Below are 22,096 nucleotides of genomic sequence, written 5' to 3' on the forward strand. Positions count from 1 at the left end.
TGGATGCAAGCTTTGTTCCTAATATGGAAATAAACACTCTCTCCAATTCTGAATGAACCACTGCCTGCCCCCTTTGTTAATACCTTCTACCACATTTTATGCATTCTTTATTCATTTTCTTTTTCATTTCCTAATAATTAGTTTGATATTAACATTTCTCATCTTGTAGGTTCATTTCAGGATTAGAGTGAGCAATACTAATAACTTGTTTCTAATTCGTTAAAAAGAACAAGTAATCTTAAGTCTTTAAAGTTTCTTGTATTGCTGGATACAGGAACAGTTCATGGAGTCACCTATTTCCCACAAGCAGTAAATGTCCTGCAGCTGGGAACAGAGCAATGAACTGAAAAGGTATGGACAATATATTCAGTCAGCAGTGAATGCAGATATGAAATGAAGCTGTGTTACACAGTGCTTATAAACATATTGCTCTGAATCAAGTGGATGTTGGTTCAAATTCAGGCTCTGTCACTTGTTTGAAATGGGACTTGAGGCAAATCATTTCACCTCTATATCCTTGGGATCCTCAGATATAGAATAGGGAAAATAATATTACCTACCTCCCAGAGCTATTGCAAGAATTAAAGAGATGGGGTATAGAGAATATATACTTTGAAATACACTGGACATTCTATAATTGTCAAGAGCTATTTTTTACAGAAAGATAAATATCTACTATGTGGCTTTAGGTCTATTTCACGGTTAACTTTAATCTACACATACCCCTTTACTTATGATGGGGTTACGTCCTGATAAATCCATTGTAAGCAAGTTGAAAATGCACTTAATACACCTAACTACTGAACATCATAACTTAGCCTAGCTGACCTTAACCGTACTCAGAACACTTTCCTTAGCTTACAGTTGGGCAAAAGCATCTAGCACAAAACCTATTTTATATTAAAGTTATTATACAAAATTTGAATCAACATTCAAACTTTGAAGTACAGTTTCTACTGAACACATATTGCTTTCACACCATCATAAAGGTGAAAAATCATGAAGTTGAACTCTGGTAAGTCTGGGACTGTCTGTAGTCAATTCATCCTAGAGATATTTTGCCAAATATTACTTTTTACTGATGTGCCCAAGTCCATGACTAAGTCCTTCAGGGAATGAAATAGTCAGTGATTCACGCATTCAGATGAGCATTAAAATCTCCTAAGCTCTACCCTACATGGTTTAAAAACCTGCCCTAAGACGACAACTGGAATGTGATCTGTTCAGAAGTTGGAACAGGGCAGTTATTCAAGAAGTTATCTGGCATTTTCAGGTTTACACATGTAATAGACTATGGAAGAGATCAACTTTTAATTTATGCTATCCTTTCAGACTGTATATCTGAAAAGCTAATGCTAGCAACCACCAAACTCAGTGACCTTTAGAGTTAAAGGATATGACTGAAGATAATGAATAGGTCTGCTTATTATCTGAAAAGCTAATGCTAGCAACCACCAGTCAGTGACCTTTAGAGTTAAAGGATATGGTCGGAGATAATGAGTAAGTATGCTTACCTTGTTTCAAAATGTATTTTTATATATGGTTCATCCTACTGACATCTATGGTGCACCTGGAGCAGATGTGAAGGCAGTGTTTGTGCAGCTAACTAAATACTTTAAAATTCAAGAGGTCAGAGAGAGAAGACCTGAGTGAATCAGAAATTCACCTACCATCTTAGATATAGATGTTATGAAAAAGATTAAGCATAAGCCATATGAGTTGGGTAGGAAAGAATGAACCATGAGAGTTTTTCTTAGTATGTATACACTAGGGCCAAACCATCTCATTAGCAGTGGGCAAAAATTATTTGAAATATAAATAATTGCCTTAAAAAATCTTCTCAGGAATACAGTTTAATGTATGTAGTAAAACCAAGCCATGTGAAATGTGTCTCAAGTTTTGTTCGCCACAAGCTCATATGGCAAGGGAAAAGAGATACTTGTGTTGATTTAAGCCTCCAAGAATCAAATGCCAAGACTGAGTTGGAGGTATGAGATGTACCCAGGATTATACCTATGAGAGATAAAGGGAAGTGGGAACGAGAGAAGGCGGAGAAATCCTCTCCACTGTGAGGCTCTGCTCACCTGTGAAAGGGGGAGAGGTAAGACGATTGTCTGGGAAAGTCAGTCAGCCCAACAGGAAACAGCACATCTCCGTAGCTGCCAGAAGACACACTTACACAAAAGGCTGTCTAGATTGTTAAACTGACAGTGGAATCAACATTTTATTCCAGACTTCACAACTGAGGTCAGACATCACAGGTTTAGTATTTCTAAAATACTAAACAGTTTGTTTTAAGCTATGATTAAAATATGTGTTATTGAAAAGTGTAACTCATTTACAATATATAATATACATTTTGCTGATGGTTAAAATAAATTTTAATTTTCCACATTTTTAGAGAAGCTACAGGGAAAATAAAATTATTTCATTTGATAGATACCATAGTTTCTATCATAAAGAAAAGGCATTTTGATTTTAATTTTTCTCTTATCTGTCCAGTGACTTATTATACATCCTTCATGCTTTCAGGATGAGTATTTTCTTACTGGAAACATATAAGATCCAATTACACTGACCTATCTTTGCAAAAAATTTATTGAGATTTTTACAACCAAATAACAACAAGAGCCATTTCTTTATAATATGAGTATATTACATTTGTGTAGTGTTTACGATTTTCAAAGTACCAATTTAATCTTTCCAATATGCTTGTGTGATGGGTTGTACAACTTGATTATTTCTGTTTTATAGATGAGGAAACTAAGGTTCAGAGAAGTTAAATGAATTGCTGAAGGGGCAGAGATGTACACTTATTATAAGATCTCAATCTTCTGAGTACTTAGTTCAATACTGTTACTATATCAATTTCCAAAGTGCAGTTTTGATAAGGAAGGAAAAGCAGTGAATATAAAATATTGATCAAACATGGTGAATTTTATATCTTCATATTAATCCATTATATATGTTATATGTAGTCAACTGTATATTATATGAAGTCAGTACATGTACCCCTTGGTATCCATGGGGGATTGGTTCCAAGACCCTTCTGAGCACACCAAAATCCACTGATGCCCAGACCCCTTATAAAAAATGGTGTACTATTTCCATATAACTTACTCATAGCCACTGGTATAACTTAAATCATCTCTAGTACTTACAATGCTCGATATAATTTTATGTAACTGATAAATATTGTTATACTCTACTGTTTTTTAAATTTGTATTATTCTTATGATCATATTATTTTTGATGTTTTTATTTAACATTTTTGACCCGTAGTTGGTTGAATCTGCGAATGCAGAACATATGGACATGGAGGGTGGACTGTGTATGTGTGTGATATTTAATTGAAATGCCCTTTACAAAACTGTAAAACAATTTTGTCATATCACACATTTTGTAGATCATAAATGGGAGTTAGGTGGAAAGGAAAAGAGCCATAACCATCTCCTTGGAATATTCAGTTAAGAATCAGTCATCTGCATTGTGAATGCAGTTAATGCTCCTGAACTATATGCTTAAAAATGGTTAAAATGGTAAATTTTATGCTATATATATTTTATAACAATGAAAATAAATATAAAAAAGAAGTCAGTTGCCTGTATATGCCAACCCCAAGGGTTGCTATGAATATTTAGGTTTTGGAGAGGGACACTGTTATTCTTGAGACTAATAATTCATAACCTCTTATCCGTAAGAAAACATAATGGGCCATATTGTCAATTATAACACAACAATAATATTACTAGCTGAAATGTCACCCCTTTTTCCTTTAAGCATTTCAATATTTAAAATACATAGAGTGAAGTTAAACTGGTAAGAGATTTAATTATATAGTGCTTGGTACACATGTTACAAATGATTGGGACCAAACAATATGTCACCAGGAATGATTGAATTCTTTTCTGAATATATCCACTAACTAGGGAAGGCTTTGAGAAATTAAATCATTTCACCTTACTCCAGTTTTCTTATGTGATATGTGCAGATAATTTACTTCAAACAAACAAAAGAATTTACTAAAATGTCCTAGCAAATTATAAAATTGTTTGGGCCAGGCACGGTGGCTGATGCCTGTAATCCCAGCACTTTGGGAGGCTGAGGTAGGTAGATCACTTGAGTCCAGGAGTTTGAGTTCAACACTAGCCTGGGCAACATGGCGAAACCCCATCTCTACAGAAAATACTAAAAATTAGCCAGGCGTGGTGGTGCTCACCTGCACTCCCAGCTATTTGGGAGGTTGAGGTGGGAGGATCACCTGAGCCTGGGAGGTCCAGGCTGCAGCAAGCCATGATGGCACCAGTGCACTCCAGCCTGGGTGATAGAGACCCTGTCTCAAAAACTAAAATGAAATAAAAGTAAACTGTTTTGAGTTGAATACCTTTTGGAGATAAGCTATTTCATATTCTTTCAGTAACATTTTCCCCTTTATCTTTCCGTCTGTACACCTTTCCTTCTGTACATTCACGCATTCTTTCTTTCCACAGACATTTGCAGGTACCAAAACTATAGAAGTATTAAGGATCAGAGTTAAACTAAGACATGGGCTTTATCTTCCAGAACCCACACCTTCATCAGTTAGTTTGCCTCTTCCTGGTCTGGGAGATTGGTTAACACACCATGACCAACATGATTTCACCAAGGAAGAGGAATGGGAGGAAGAAACGGGCATGTGAGTAGCAAAATATACTTCCTACCATGTTCCTTGCTAGGTATGTTATTTCATTAATTTAATGACCCTTTGAGGCTGTAGTAATGACAAATGAGGAAACTCAGGCCTGAGAAAGCCATAAAACGTATCCACATCCATTGCTGGAAAGTGGTGGGAAACCAACATGACCCTGTGTGTATGTGTACTATGTATGTGTGTGTTGCTGCCAAACACACCTGAAAAATGCTAATTTTGTTGCCATTTTGCAAATAATATCTACTGACATTCGAATTCATTCTGATATTACAATTCTCCATTATTGTTTTTGTTTCTTTTTTTATTCTTTAAGTTCTGGGGTACATGTGCAGAACATGCAGGTTTGTTAAATAGGTATACACGTGCCATGGTAGTTTGCTGCACCCATCAACCCATCATCTACATTAGGTATTTATCCTAATGCTATCCTTCCCCTAGCCCACTACGCCTCTGACAGGCCCCAGTGTGTGATGTTCTCCTCCCTATGTCCATGAGTTCTCATTGTTCAACTCCCATTTATGAGTGAGAACTTGCGGTGTTTGGTTTTCTGTTCTTGTGTTAGTTTGCTGAGAATGATGGTTTCCAGCTTCATCCATGTGCCTGCAAAGGACATGAACTCATCCTTTTTCATGGCTGCATAGTATTACATGGTGTAAATGTGCCACATTTTCTTTATCCAGTCTCTCACTGATGGACATTTGGGTTGGCTGCAAGTCTTTGCTATTGTGAATAGTGCTGCAGTAAACATACATGTGCGTGAGTCTGTACAGTAGAATGATTTATAATCCTTTGGGTATATATCCAGTAATGGGATTGCTGGGTCAAATGTTATTTCTGGTTTGAGATCCTTGAGGAATTGCCACGCTGTCTTCCACAGTGGTTGAACTAATTTACACTCCCACCAACAGTGCAAAAGCGTTCCTATTTCTCCACATTCTCTCTGGCATCTGTTGTTTCCTGACTTTTTAATGACCGCCATTCTAACTGGAGTGAGATGATATCTCATTGTAGTTTTGATTTGCATTTCTCTAATGACCAGTGATGATAAGCACTTTTCATATGTTTGTTGGCTGCATAAATGTCTTCTTTTGAGACGTGTCCGTTCGTATCCTTCACCCACTTTTGATGGGTTTTTCTTTTTCTTGTAAATTTGTTTAAGTTATTTGTAGATTCTGGATATTAGCCATTTGTCAGATGGATAGATGGCAAACATTTTCTCCAATTCTGTAGATTGCTTGTTCACTCTGATGATAGTTTCTTTGGCTGTGCAGATCTTTAGTTTAACTAGATGCCATTTGTCAATTTTGGCTTTTGTTGTCATTGCTTTTTAAGTCTTTGCCCATGCATATTTCCTGAATGGTATTGCTTAGGTTTTCTTCTAGGATTTTTATCGTTTTAGGTCTTACATTTAAGTCTTTAATCCATCTTGAGTTAATTTTTGTATAAGGTGTAAGGAAGGGGTCCAGTTTCAGTTTTCTGCATATGGCTAGCCAGTTTTCCCATCACCATTAAATAGGGAATCCTTTCCCCATTGCTTGTTTTTGTCAGGTTTATCAAAGATCAGATGGTTGTAGATGTGTGGTGTTATTTCTGAGGCCTCCGTTCTGTTCCATTGGTCTATGTATCTGTTTTGGTACCAGTACCATGCTGTTTTGGTTACTGTAGCCTTGTAGTATAGTTTGAAGTCAGGAGCATGATGCCTCCAGCTTTGTTCTTTTTGCTTAGGATTGACTAGGCTATGTGGACTCTTTCTTGGTTCCATTTGAAGTTTAAAGTAGTTTTTTCCAATTCTGTGAAGAAAGTCAGTGGTAGCTTGATGAGGATAGCATTGAATCGGTAAATTACATTGGGCAGTATGGCCATTTTCATGATATTGATTCTTCCTATCCATGAGCATGGAACGATTTTCCATTTGTTTATGTCCTCTCTTATTTCCTTGAACAGTGGTTTGTAGTTCTCCTTGAAGAGGTCCTTCATATCCCTTGTAAGTTGCATTCCTAGGTATTTTATTCTCTTTGTAGCAATTGTGAATGGGAGTTCACTCATGATTTGGCTCTCTGTCTGTTATGGGTGTATAGGAATGCTTGTGATTTTTGCACATTGATTTTGTATCCTGAGACTTTGCTGAAGTTGCTTATCTGCTTATAAGGAGATTTTGGGTTGAGATGATGAGGCTTTCTAAATACACAATCATGTCATCTACGAACAGAGATAATTTGACTTCCTCTTTTCCTATTTGAGTACCCTTTATTTCTTTCTCTTGCCTGAATCCCCTTGCCAGAACTTCCAATACTACGTAAAATAGGAGTGGTGAGAGAGGACATCCTTCTCTCGTGCCGATTTTCAAAGGGAATGCTTCCAGTTTTTGCCCATTCAGTATGATATTGGCTGTGGGTTTGTCATGAACAGCTCTTATTATTTTAAGATACGTCCCATCAATACCTAGTTTATTGAGAGTTTTTAGCATGAAGCACTATTGAATTTTGATGAAGGCCTTTTCTGCATCTATTGAGGTAATCATGTGGTTTTTGTCATTGGTTCTGTTTACGTGATGGATTACGTTTATCAATTTGCGTATGTTGAATCAGCCTTGCATCCCAGGGATGAAGCCGGCTTGATCATGGTGGATAAGCTTTTTGATGTGCTGCTGGATTCGGTTTGCCAGTATTTTATTGAGGATTTTCTCATCAATGTTCATCAGGGATATTGGCCTGAAATTTTCTTTTTCTGTTGTGTCTCTGCTAGGTTTTGGTAACAGGATGATGCTGGCCTCATAAAATGAGTTAGGGAGCATTGCCTCTTTTTCTGTTGTTTGGAATAGTTTCAGAAGGAATGGTACCAGCTCCTCTTTGTACCTCTGGTAGAATTTGGCTATGAATCTATCTGGTCCTGGACTTTTTTTGGTTGGTAGGCTATTATTACTGCCTCAATTCCAGAACTTGTTATTGGTCTATTCAGGGATTCAACTTCTTCCTGGTTTAGTCTTGAGAGGGTGTATGTGTCCAGGAATTTATCCATTTCTTCTAGATTTTCTAGCTTATTTGTGTAGAGGTGTTTATAGTATTCTCTGATGGTAGTTTGTATTTCTGTGGGATCAGTGGTGATATCCCCTATATCATTTTTTATTGCATCTATTTGATTCTTCTCTCTTTTCTTCATTAGCCTGGCTAGCGGTCTATTTTGTTGATACTTTCCAAAAACCAGCTCCTGCATTCACTGATTTTTTTGAAGGGTTTTTAGTGTCTCTAGCTCCTTCAGTTCTGCTCTGATCTTAGTTATTTCTTGTATTCTACTAGCTTTTGAATTTGTTTGCTCTTGTTTCTCTAGTTCTTCTAATTTTGATGTTAGGGTGTCAATTTTAGATCATTCCTGCCTTCTCTTGTGGGCATTTAGTGCTATAAATTTCCCTCTAAACGCTGTTTTAAATGTGTCCCATAGATTCTAGTACATTGTGTCTTTGTTCTCATTGGTTTCAAAGGACATCTTTATTTCCGCCTTCATTTCATTGTTTACCCAGTAGTCATTCAGGAGCAGGTTGTTCAGTTTCTATGTAGTTGTGTGGTTTTGAGTTAATTTCTTCATTTGACTGCACTGTGGTCTGAGAGACCATTTTTTATGATTTCTGTTCTTTTGCATTTGCTGAGGAGTGTTTTACTTCCAATTATGTGGTCAATTTTAGAATAAGTGCAATGTGGTGCTGAGAAGAATGTATATTCTGTTGATTTGGGGTGGAGAGTTCTGTAGATGTCTATTACGTCTGCTTGGTGCTGAGTTGAAGTCCCTAATATCTTTAATTTTCTGTCTTGTTGATCTGTCTAATATTGAGATTGGGGTGTTAGAGTCTCTCACTATTATTGTGTGGGAGTCTAAGTCTCTTTGTAGGCCTCTAAGAACTTGGTTTATGAATCTGGGTGCTCCTGTATTGAGTGCATGTATATTTAGGATAGTTAGCTCTCTTGTTGCATTGATCCCTTCACCATTATGTAATGCCCTTCATTGTCTTTTGTTCTTTGTTGGTTTGAAGTCTGCTTTATCAGAGACTAGGATTGCAACACCTGATTTTTTTTTCTTGCTTTCCATTTGCTTGGTAAATACTCCTCCATCCCTTTATTTTGAGCCTATGTGTGTCTTTGCATGTGAGATGGGTCTCCTGAATACAGCACGCTGATGGGTCTTGACTCTTTAGCCAATATGCCAGTCTGTGTCTTTTAATGGGGGCATTTAGCCTGTTTACATTTAAGGTTAATATTGTTATACGTGAATTTGATCCTGTCATTATGATACTAGCTGGTTATTGTGCCTGTTAGTTGATGTAGTTTCTTCATAGTGTCGATGGTCTTTACAATTTGGTATGTTTTTGCAGCAGCTCGTACCGGTTTTTCCTTTCCATACTTAGTGCTTCCTTCAGGAACTCTTGTAAGGCAGGCCTGGTGGTGACAAAATCTCTCAGCATTTGCTTGTCTGTAAAGGATTTTATTTCTCCTTCACTTGTGAAGCTTAGTTTGGTTATGAAATTCTGGGTTGCAAATTATTTTCTTTAAGAATGTTGAATATTGGTCCCCACTCTCTTCTGGCTTGTAGGGTTTCTGCAGAGAGATCTGCTGTTAGTCTGATGGGCTTGCCTTTGTGGGTAACCCGATCTTTCTCTCTGGCTGCCCTTAACTTTTTTCCTTCATTTCAACCTTGGTGAATCTGATGATTATGTGTCTTGGGGTTGCTCTTCTCAAGGAGTATCTTTGTGGTGGTCTTTGTATTTCCTGAATTTGAATGTTGGCCTGTCTTACTGGGTTGGGGAAGTTCTCCTGGATAATATCCTGAAGAGTGTCTTCCTATTTGGTTCCATTCTCCCTGTCACCTTCTGGTACACTAATCTAATGTAGGTTTGGTCTTTCCACATAGTCCCATATTTCTTGGAGGCTTTGTTCATTCCTTTTCATTCTTTTTTTTCTAATCTTGTTTTCATGCTTATTTCAGTAAGTTGATCTTCAATCTCTGATATCCTTTCTTTGGCTTGTTCGATTTATCTATTGATACTTGTGTATGCTTCACAAAGTTTTCGTGCTGTGTTTTTCAGCTCCATCAGGTCATATATGTTCTTCTTTAAACTGGTTATTCTAGTTAGAACTTTCTCTAACCTTTTTTCAAGGTTCTTAGCTTTTTCGCACCAGGTGAGAATATGTTCTTTTAGCTCAGAGGAGTTTGTTATTACCCACCTTCTGAAGCCTACTCTTGTCAATTTGTCAAACTCATTCTCCGTCCGGTTTTGTTCCCTTGGTGGTGGGGAGTTGTGATCCTTTGGAGGCGAAGAGGCATTCTGGTTTTTGGAATTTTCAGCCTTTTTGCACTGGTTTCTCACCATCTTTGTGGATTTATCTACCTTTGGTCTTTGATGTTGGTGACCTCTGATGGGGTCTCTGAGTGGACGTGCTATTCCTTTGTTAGTTTTCCTTCTAATAGTCAGGCCCCTCTGCTACAAGTCTGCTGGAGGTCCACTCCAGACCCTGTTTGCCTGGGTATCACCAGCAGAGGCAGCAGAACAGCAAAGATTGCTGCCTGTTCTTTCCTCTTGAATCTTCGTCCCAAAGGGGCACCTTCCAGGATACACAGGGGTCAGGGACCCACTTGAAGAGGCAGTCTGATCCTTAGCAGAGCTCAAACATTGTGCTGGTAGATCCGCTGCTCTCTTCAGAGCCGCCAGGCAGGGATGTTTAAGTCTGCTGAAGCTGTGCCCACAGCTGCCCCTTCCCCCAGGTGCTCTGTCCCAGGGAGATGAGGGTTTTATCTGTAAGTACCTGACTGGGGCTACTGCCTTTCTTTCAGAGATCCGCTGCCCAGACAGGAGAAATCTGGCAGTCTGGCCACAGTGGCCTTGCTGAGCTGCAGTGGGCTCTGCCCACTTTGAACTTCCTGGCCGTTTTGTTTACACTGTGTGGGTAAAACTGCCTACTCAAGCCTCAGCAATAGTGGATGGCCTTGCCCCCACCAAGCTCGAGCATCCCAGGTTGATCTCAGACCACTGCTGTGCTGGCAGCGATAATTTCAAGCCAGGGGATCTTAGTTTGCTGGGCTCCGTGGGGGTGGGACCCACCGAGCCAGACCACTTGTCTCCCTGGCTTCAGCCCCCTTTCCAGGGGAGTGAATGGTTCTGTCTCACTGGTATTCCAGCCACCACTGGGGTAAGGGGGGGGGGGGGGTGGGGGGAGAAAAAAACAAAAAAAAAACAAAAAAAAAACTCCTGCAGCTAGTTCAGTGTCTGCCCAAACAGCCGCCCAGTTTTGTGCTTGAAACCCAGGGCCCTGGTGGAGTAGGCACCAGAGGGAATCTCCTGGTCTGTGAGTTGCAAAGACCATGGGAAAAACACAGTATCTGGGTCGGAATGCATGGTTCCTCAGGCTCAGTCCCTCATGGCTTCCCTTGGGTAGGGGAGAAAATTCCCCAACCCCTCGTGCTGCCCAGGTGAGGCGATGCCCCACCCTGCTTCAGCTCGCCCTCTGTGGCCTGCACCCACTGTCCAGCCAGTCCCTATGAGATGAACTGGGTACCTCAGTTGGAAATGCAGAAATCACCTGCCTTCTGCGTCGATCTTGCTGGGAGCTGCAGACCAGAGCTGTTCCTATTCGGCCATCTTGTCAGCAATCCTGTTTTTGTTTCTTCCACTCACTACTTCATTTATTTCAAGTTATTTTTTTCTAGATATACCCATTTATGATTTTTAACTGGACCCCTTCTTTATTTTTTGCATTCTTTCTATAGGACTTTTAGGCCTAGTATTATTTCTCTGTCCTCACTGGATTAATATCACTACCAAATTATGTAGTATACTTACTCTTCCTGCTCTCTAGTAATAGCAATAAAAATAATAAATGGCTATTACATACCCACTATGTGCCAGGCCCTGTTGTCAGAACTTTATAGTATTAAGTAATTTAATATTCAAAAGAATATTTGGATGTTGGTGTGATTACTGCCTACATCCTGTGAACAAGTAAAGTGTCTTAATGAGACAACATTTTAAGTACAACACACACAGGCATGCATTAGAATGGCAGAAATTGCTCACAAAATATTTGAACTTAAGTCTGTGTTTCCTATGTATTCTATTCATGATAACCATCACCATGAGAACATGGATGGTAGGCTTCTCTGTAAAGAGCCAGATAATAAATATTTTAGGATTTAAAGAGCCAGATAATAAATATTTTAGGATTTGTGGGCCACATATGGTCTCTCTCACATATCTTTATTTTTTTCACAACTATTTAGAAATGTAATTTTTTTTTAAATCTCTAACTCTCAGTCTGAAAACAGGCTGAAGACTAAATGTGGCCTGAGGGCTATGGCTTGTTGACCCTCATACACTAGCCTCCTAACCACTAAACTATCCTTTCTAGAGTGAAATGACTTTGTAGCTCTGTTAAATACCTTATTTTCCATTTCTTAAATTTCCTTTATTGGAATCATTTTTAAATGCAATCTAGATTCACCTGGATAGGCAAGCCAAACAAAACTTGTCTGAACAGCAAGAATGTGCCAATTTGCAATGACCCTAATCTGCTGACTCTCTTGGATGACCAGGGACGATTTCCACTTGCCTTCTTGCTGTCTTACTCTCAGCCCATGCGGCCCCATTGCTGTGGCAGGGCTCACAGAATTCATGCACAGGTCTCTCATCCACATGTTACCTCCCACTGCAGCCCTTCTCACCTGTGATATTGTTCTTTGGAAGTTCTTCCCAATCAAACTTCCTAATCTTAACTAGGGCTAATGGCTTAGGGTTCCCCTTACCTAAAGCTCTCCTTTGTTTTCTGATTTGTAATGGGTGATGGTTGACATGCTAGTGGAAGGGATGGTTAGAAAGGAAGCTGGGAGGTTGGATATCAGATAGGCCTTAAGAGGATTCCTATGTTGTTGGGGGAGGTAACATAACCAGCTTAACAAAAAAATGGTCTCCCTCCTTGTCATTTGTATTCCATGGGATAGCCATATATCATAGTTCTGGTCAATGAGATATAACAACAGAAATTGTTGGGAGATTCTTCTAAAGGTGAAAGGTGGTGGCAGATTCAGCTAGCATCCCCGACTTTTCCTTTGCCCTTACTCCTACATGCCTGAAAAGTGGGTATAATAGCTGAAAGTAAAGCTGTCCTCTTGAATCTGACTATGACAAAAAGTCCAGGAGAATCACAGAAACTCCTGCCTGGTGACAGCCCCATACTGCATAAATCTGGAGAGTTAAATGAGACAGGGGAAAAACAAATGTCTTGTTTAAACCACCATGATTTGGATTTTATATTACTATGTGTAATTGAATGCAGGTCCTACCTGATACATTGCCCTTTTCCTAATCATTCCTTTATCATTTCTTTTCAGCAACAAGCATTTATTGTGGCCCTACTATGTACAGGCCACAAAAAAGGAAACATCCTCATCGTTGAGGATTTTGCTACTCTCAGTTAAGGAGCTGATAGATCTCTAGAGTACATTGTTCATTATACACGGTGTCGACCACAATAGCCATTAAGGTCCCACAGTGCCTTTTTCCATCGCTTCTTGATTATTGACAAATTAGGAGGCACTGGGGACCATGCCCGCTCTCTACCTGAGCTGCAAAGAGTGAAGTTAATCATACCCTCCATCAGGTTCCTGACAGAATATTCCCTTCTTTATATCAACAGTCTTCTATTCCATCACCATAAGTATATATATGTGCTTAGTATATGTCTTAAATGTACATGCTATTCTTTTTTGCTTATCAAACATAGCTTATTTCTACCTCTCAATAACAGAATTGTTGAGAATTGTTAAAATAGTTGAATTATTTAATGGGTCTGTTCTCTACTTCCTAAAATTGCTTCTGAACATCTGTCCCTTTCTTTGAAAAGATAAGCCCGATCATGTGCATGACTTCATATTTTCAAATATGAGCTTACCTGTTTTTTGTCAAGTGATAATTTTGAAAGGTCTTCATGACTTCCTAAAATTCCAAGTTTCTTTTCTTCATTTATCTTTTAAAGACAGATAGTAAAATGAGTATAACTGCATAACCAATTTCACTCTTCATTCTGTATTTTAAAAGCCATTTCGTCTAATTCTCCAACAAGTTTTAATGAGAGAAACATATTCTTACGGGGTTCTTCCCTTTGCAAGTGCTTGCTTAGACATTTCCTTTGGACTCTGAATTCCCTCAGGTTGCAGTTCTAACCAGACCTGTAAACCACCCATTTAATTAAGTAAAATAAAGGAAGGGAAATTTTTGCCACTCAATCCACTGAGTTCTGTAAGTTGTACTTCTGGAAGAATATCATAGATTGTATTTTTTCCAAAATTCCTACACAAATTAATCATAATCACATTTAAAGAAAGCTTTAAAATTCTCAAAGTACTTTTATATACTTATTTGAGTTGACCTTCAGGATGTAGATATAATTTTTTTCACATATTACAGTTGAGGAAACTAGAACTCAGAGAATGTGTTACTTACTTGAGCACCCTAAATAGTAAATGGGAAACAGTGCAGGAATTACAACATTTTCCTTTTATTTAATGATAGAATCTTATTGCAAGGAAACTTTATAATCATTTGGCCCAATCGCCCACTCAGTGTAAGAGGGAAAAATCTTCAATACATTCCCACTGTCAGCCATCTGGCATTTATTGACTTCTTACAATGGTGGGAGGCTCACTACTTCTAAAGGCAGCCCATTCTTCTGTTGGGCAGATTTTCTTATTAAAAGAAGTTTGCTCTTATATCGAATTAAAATTTAACAATTTGAATTTTTGGCCCATTGCTTTTCTTCCCATTTTTGAAAAACAAGTGTACTTCCTAATTAAATATGGAAATTACAAAGATATTTTTAGTCACTTTCAATCTTCCTTTTTCAGAAGAAACACCCAGCTCCTTCAGTCCTCCCTCATATGACACTTTATCCATATGTGTTCCATTCTGGTCCTCCTCCTCTGGATACACCTGGTATCTCAGTGCTCCTTCTGAGTACAGAGGTCTAAATGCTCAGCAGAGATCTTTGCACAGCATAAGCCCTCACCTTCCACCTCCAGTGAGAAAAAAATTCCACATGTTCTCTAAACATATCTGAACATGCTGTGATCACCCTACTGCCTCATCTAAGCACTAAATCTTTTTATTTTTTTTAAAGATTGCATCACCTTGTGGGATTACTGTTTTCAATCAATGTCCTTAGCTCTTTCTTTCTTGAACTACTTATTGCCAAGCCTGGTCTCCCAAATTGTATGTGAGCAACTGATTTCTGAACTTTTCAATGTAGAAGCTATCTAAGAGTTAATCAAGTTGCCCCCCACCCCCCCGCCAGTCATAACAAGCTGCTGCCGATTTACTGGGCTGTATAAATTGAAGGAAAAGTGAGGGACATGTAGCCATAACAGCAAAAAAGCAGCCCAGAATAGTTCTTCTTTCAGTACCCACTCCAGATAACATATTATTTTAGTTATATTTCATGAATTTTTCTTACATTCTTTTAAGTAGGAAATGTCCAGTGTGCTCATGTTGAACAGACACAAGCCAAAGGACTGTGCTGTGTGAAGTGACTGCATGTGGGAATGAATGGATGTGTCATCAGGAACTGCTTCTCTTTAAAGGGATGTGGCATAGTGGTTACAGTAGTCACAAAATTTAAGAATACAATGATAACTTATCAAGCTAAGTTACCTTGTTCATCTCTGCGTCTTCCTGGAAACCTTTTTTATGGCCCTGGAACAGCTCAGAAATCCATTTTTTAAGCTTCAGTAAGAGATAAAACAGGGACTTTGGACTTGGCACCAGATTGAAGGGTACAGGAAGTGTTCTCCCCTCCTCAAAGTAGGAAAACCAGAGTTTGGCCCTTGCAAATTTCCACTCCACATCAGCGTCATCCTATACAAATACACATGACAGTTCAGCAAGGAAATGCATAAACAGAATTACTGGGATGCTTTTAACATTGTGTAGCTAGATGGAGGACAATGCCTATAAACACTCTCAGACCCCAGTGATCGTTCCAAGATTTTTTCAAAATGTTAACATTCTATTCACATATTCTTTCTTAAATTTGTCTAAAATTTTGACAGTCTTGCAAGACTATTAATCTCCAAGTTCCCATGTGTTTATAAATACCTGATAGATATAAATGTATTTTCCTACTTTCTGAAAAATGCTATGAAAAATTATTCTCTCTTTTATTCTGAAATATACCACTCATTTATTTGGGACACAGATCAAGATTTCTGGAATAAAAATTTACACTATTAATCTCAACTTGAGAAAAGGTCAATTTTGAATATCACTCAAAAAAGACTTGGAGAATGATGGTATTCATAAGCAATAATTTTTTGAATAAAATATAAATTCATGCTGATATAGTATTTCTAAAGTTTTTTATTAAATTAGTATCAAATCAGCATTTCTGCTTCTTATGCCTTATGTCTCTGCCCCATGACACTTTACTGATGTTGCATTTGGAAGCAAAGAGTTAAAATTTTCCAGATTACTGGTCAAACGAGTGTATAAAACAGGGAATGAACAAAGGGCAAAGAGCAGTCCATGCTTTCATCCCCATTGCTGAGTTAGCCCTTGGAATAGTTAAACCATGAAGGCACAAATTATAAAAGTTTATTGAGATTATACCTCAATTTCCTGGAATGAACTGTTGATCATGGCAATTAACATATTTAGCAAAACAATGACCATCGTAACATTATAGACTCCATAAAGAACATAACCAATGTTTTCAATGAATTTGTGGTTATAGTTGATGACCACTGATTTCACTTCAGAAAGTCCAAATATAGCCCAGAACAGTGTCTTAAAACTCTCTTCAACTCTGGGGAAAAAATAACAGAAGAAAAGAAATAAGAAAGTGTATAAATAAATAACAATATTACCATAATAACAGTGAGTGTGTTTAGTGTCTGCAAATTAGTGAGTATAAAAAAAATTCTTCACTTCTCTGAAGCTCACTTTTCTTTTCTGTAAAATGGTTACAATAGGATTGCTGCAAGGATTGGGTAATATTGTGCATATGAAGTAAATAATCATAGCTCAATATCTAAATACATAAGCACTCAATAAATGCTATTAACATAATTTCATAACCACAGATATGAACACTTAATCCATAGCGTTGGCAATGGAATTGTTAGAATCCTTTTAGGTTTCCTCCTGATCTATACTTCCACTCATATCCAATAGATAATAATCATATACATCTTAATGGAAAATACAATATAAACAGACAATGTTACCAAAATCACTGACATGTCTTAGGTAGGAATTTCAATGCTTTAGGCCTAATTATTGACCAAAGCTAAGCCAATTTGCTTAACTCAGGTGGTTTCACTTCCCTGGCAAACTGTATTTTAGAGAAATACGGAAAACAGTAGGCTTATGTTTCAGTTGTTGCTTCTTATTATAACACTGAAAACCTAATATTTAATCTATTCCAAACACACTTTATATAAAAAAAACACGTGTCCATGGTGAACATAAGTCAAAACTCTTGCCACTATTGATAAGTCAGATCTACTCAGTGATAAGATCTGAGAAATTCAATTAGGAAAGCAGCTGTTTTCATAGTTAGCATCCCCAGGAGTCCCCTGTAAGCAGGAGGGTAAGGGAGTTTAGAGCAACAACAGACCCTAGAGTCAGCAAGCAAGGGTTACAACCTGGCTTGTTCCGCACACAGCTATGGAATATTCAGCAAATTACTTAATTTTTGTGAATTTCAGTTTCCTCTTGGTGAAATAGAGATAATAAAGGGAGGCATGCAAGGTAGTTACCTGGCTCTAAAAATGTAAGTTATTATTTAATATTAGAAAGCTTCCTACATTTTAGAGTCCCTCCAACTCATTTGTAAAATCCCCTCATTTTGCAAAACAGGAACTAGAGATGAAGTCTTTACCAAAACATTATCCCATGGACTTACTTACATAAACACTGTTAAACTAATATTTATTTAATTTGCAATAACTATCATCAAAATATCTGAGATCACATACGTTGTGAAGGCTTCATTTTGTTTTGCACCAATGTAGTAGGAGTAGAGATTGAACATTCCAATCATAAAGGCCACAAACACCATAATGAATATGACCATGAACTTGAAGATGTCTTTGACTGTTCTTCCAAGTGATATCTGCAGAGGTCCAAAGCTTTCATTTGCTGGTAAAATATAAGCTATCCTAGAGAAACTTAAAACTACAGCAATTGCATAAAGACCTTCAGATATTATTTGAGGATCAGAGGGGTCCCACTTTATCCTGGCTAGGAAAAAGCAAAGACAAAGAGTTGTGTGAGTTTCTTCAAGTTTTTTATTTAGGTAACTTCTTTTTCTGCGAAAGAAATATAGTTATGTTAGAATCCAGTTTTCGAATGGAAGTCTCCTATCTTAAAGGGCTTCTTAAGTGTCTGCTATAGTTGAGCTTCTTAGTTTATTGAGAACATGACTCTCCTGGTTTGCTAGCAATTTCCCATAAGGGGATAGCATAATAGTTAAGAGTTCAGACTATAGACTCAGTATCTGTAAAAATTCACGTATATATGTACACACACACACGTGTAACAAAGAACTTATGCAAACTACTTCTCTAGTTTTGTTTCCCCATTTTTGAAAATGAGATAATATCCCTTCTAACTCTCTTGTCTTTGTGAGAATTCAGTAAGTCAGCATATGTTCAGCATTTAGCAAGTGCCTGGCACTTAATAAATGGTAGCGTTTATTATTCAGTCTTAAGTTATAATTACACTATAATATAATTTTAGGCTTGTAGCATATTTGTAGTCATTTAAATTTATTAGAAGTAACTTTTATTGGTCACTCAAACAAGTCTATTTTTACCATAAAATGAAGCAATTATTCACTTATGAATTTTTTTGGCATTATTACATCAGGTCTTCAAAAATGCAGCTAAGAAACCATTATGAAGAAAAACACAAAACAGTGTGTAAGAAAGGGGAAAAACATAATTACAAATTTGTATTTGCTTATTTGCTGAGAAGTGGAATTAGGAGAGGATAACAAGAAACTAATAAAAGCAGTTTCCTTTTTTATAGTGCTTTGAATATAAGTATTATCTACAAATAGCTTTGAATTTTTTTAATTAAGTGCATTTTTAAAAATCTTAAAATTAAACATTAAAATAAACATTAATAATAATAATGGAGGCCTTATGTGATATTGCCAATAAACTCACAAGTGAATGTTAACTAATTTCTTATCAGAGGGTTTGAAATGAGTATTCAAAGGGAATATATTTTCCCCATCCAGGTTTCTATGAGGTGGTAGTCTCCTTAAGTAAATAACTGAACCAATTTCCATCCCTTAGTCACTTTCTTCCTGGAAAGCTGGAATGACTTATCATCTGATTGCTAAATTGGGATGAATAACTGGACATAGTTAGCTCGGCATTACCTTCTCTCTCTTGGGAATTCTCCTCTGGTCCTCCATGGAAGATCTCACTTGATCGGGCACTTGCTGCCATCCTCTTTTTGTGAGGAGGACTGCCCTGGCCCATTGCTATCTAGAAACTGGAGGATATGTCTGCCTAATTCTGGGGTTCAGTATTACTGAATCCATTAGCTGATACAACTATGTCATCCACCCTGGATTTTATCAGTGTTAGAGGTGATGATCTGGCCTCCATATTAATTTCTTGTTTTATTTCTCAACTAATTCTAAGCCTGGTTGGGAAAAAGTGGTGTTATTGATTGGGGAACCTCTCAGAGATCCCGACAATTCCTTCGTTTTCAAATACTTTTTATATATCTTAAATGAAAATGGCACTCAAATGTGAACTTTATTATATATATCTATGGGGCACAACTTGATGTTTTCATATATGTCTGTCTACATTGTGCAAAGATTAAATTAAGCTAATTAACATATTCATCACCTCGAATATTTACATTTTTGTGGTAAGAACATTTAAAATTTACTCTCAGCAATTTTCAAGTATACGGTACAGTACATGATTATTAACTCTAGCCACTATACTGTATGTCTCCCTTATTATAGGCTTATTATAAGCTCCCTTATTATAAGCTCTAACTAATAAGTTAGAACTTATTCATCCTATCCGTGTACCCTTTGTAAACTTTGTACCTTTGACCAACATCTCCCCATTTTGTGCCTTTTACCCCAGCTCCTGACAACCACCATTACCTTCTACCTCTTTGAGTTTGACTTTTTTTAGATTCCACAAATAAGTAAGATCATATACCATTTGTCTTTCTGTGCCTGCCTTATTTCACTCAGCATGATGTCTTCCGAGTTCATTCATGTTGTTACAAATGACAGGATTTTCTTCTTTTAAAAGGTGGAATACTATTCCATTGCACACATATATATACACACACACGTGTGCACATATACATATATACACATGTGTGTGCATATATACACACACGTGTATATATACATATACATATATATGTATACAGAGAGAGAGATACAGAGAGATAGATCAAATGTGAACTATTTTTAATTAAAAAAGGGGGAAAAATAAATCCAGGACATAAGACATGTATTCTCAATGAAGTTTGATAATTAGCCAGTTGATCCAAGAGATAAAGGGAGATGAGTCTTGTGATTAAGAGAGTTTTCCAGGGAGCAGAAAAATCAAAAGAAGAAGCAGAAAGCATGCTTCCTTACATATAGATGCTCATTCTTCAGATACAGATGTTGGAAACTCACAGTTTTATGAGAATTAGGCAGTAACCGAACTACTACTGACATCTGTTTTACAAGAAAATTCTGCATTTTTATCTATATTGACTGTATTGTAAACTCACCCAAATTGTAGTATTTCACATTGTCTCCCAATGTTACTTTTGTCAAGTCCTTCAAAGTATCATTTGCGTCAATGATGCTCTGGGCTTTGGAAGCATGCCAAAATGCCATGAATCTCGCAATGAATGATGCTGCGAAAATTGCTAACATACCAAAATCAAGCATGTTCCACAATTCAAACAAATATTCCTTGGGGCCTTGAGTCCAGATTTCTTTACATTCAGCCCATATCATGCCTGCATCAGAAAGGGGTTAAAATATCAATTCAATTGCATTCAGCCTTAGCTCTTCTATAAAACAAAATATGTTTGAAAGGTCTCAGCCTGACATTACAAAACACTTCAAAATTTGGTCCCAACCTGGTGCCCCACCATAATTCCCATATCCTCACAAATATCCTAGTCCAGAAATATCAGTGCATACCTGAAAGCAATTAGACAAAGTTCATTGAACACCTTAAAATAACAAATGTCCTGCTGATCAATTAATTCCACACATAAAAATATATTTAACAGATGTTTATTGTAGGATACTTTATAATAACCCAAACACACCCACACACTCAAAATAGAAGTAAAATGGAAGTGGGACTTCCGCAGATGGAGTATTATGAAGCCATTTAATATTTTATTAATTACCATGGGACAGTGACCATGACAATATGTCTCAGTGACATCCAACTATAGGAATTTGATTGATCACAGGCCTCACCTACTGCCTTCTGAAAACCACTGCCACTTTTGTCCAAGGCCGTGTCTCCCCCCGGCTGCTCTCAGCCAATTACTGAGGGTGCCCCTTCTTGGTAGGCATGGGACTCTTCTGATGGCTGACTTTGGCTCAAGGATTTCTTGACAGCCTTGCCAACCTTTCCTTAGACTGTGTAAAGATCTAGGATGCTTCTACCCAACCTTCCTGCCTGCTCTCTGTCCCTTGGGGTTTGACTTGTATCCCTGCCTGAGAGCCCTTGAGACCTTTCTCAGCTCTCTTGCCATTTCCTCTCACAAGAAATGTTCCTTAATAAAATTTCCCTTTCCCTTAATAAACCTGTTGAACATTTAATCTTTGTGCCTGCTTCTTGGAGGACCTGGACTAACATACACTGGAAAAATCTTTATATTGTAATGCTAAGTAAAAATGTTTAAAATGTTATGATGTATGGTTTATGTTTAAAACCAGCACAATGACAGCCTAGATGGGATGACAGGAACTTATTAATAGTAGTTGTCTTTTTCTGGTAGAATTATTAATAGTACTGCATATTTCTTCAAAATTTTAACGTAGTATTTAGGAACACTGGTTTTGAGATCAGGCTACCATGGATTCAAGAATTTGTTCTTCCATTTGTCAGCTATGAAGTCTTTGATAAGGTATTTAAACTATCTAAAACTCAGTTTGTAAAATGGGAATAATATTGGTTCATTCCCACTTCATTGGATTGTTATGAGCCTTAAATAAAATAGTTCATGTGAAATACGCAGCTCAGTGTCTGGCACTTGGAAAAAATTATGACTAACATTTATTGAGTGCTTACTATTTAAAATTTTCCATGATTGGCACATGTATTTTTTTCTTAATTTGAATAATCCCACTTTTTTAATTAAAAAGAAGT

At 37.4% G+C, this 22,096-nt stretch overlaps 1 protein-coding gene across 2 annotated transcripts in view; it reads right to left on the reverse strand.

The window, feature by feature from the left end:
* The window catches only part of TRPC6 (transient receptor potential cation channel subfamily C member 6), a 135,192-nt gene that overhangs the window by 5,950 nt on the left and 107,146 nt on the right, over window positions 1-22,096 (reverse strand). For both annotated transcript variants that reach the window (XM_019035943.3, XM_063693480.1), the window contains exons 6-10: window positions 20,490-20,723; window positions 17,699-17,963; window positions 16,329-16,524; window positions 15,375-15,578; window positions 13,621-13,695 (exon numbers count right to left, since the gene is read on the reverse strand). In XM_019035943.3, the coding sequence (XP_018891488.1) occupies window positions 13,621-13,695; window positions 15,375-15,578; window positions 16,329-16,524; window positions 17,699-17,963; window positions 20,490-20,723 (974 nt within the window). The remainder of the gene's footprint in view (window positions 1-13,620; window positions 13,696-15,374; window positions 15,579-16,328; window positions 16,525-17,698; window positions 17,964-20,489; window positions 20,724-22,096) is intronic.

This window comes from Gorilla gorilla, chromosome 9 (genome assembly GCF_029281585.2).
Source record: "Gorilla gorilla gorilla isolate KB3781 chromosome 9, NHGRI_mGorGor1-v2.1_pri, whole genome shotgun sequence".
Taxonomy (NCBI): domain Eukaryota; kingdom Metazoa; phylum Chordata; class Mammalia; order Primates; family Hominidae; genus Gorilla; species Gorilla gorilla.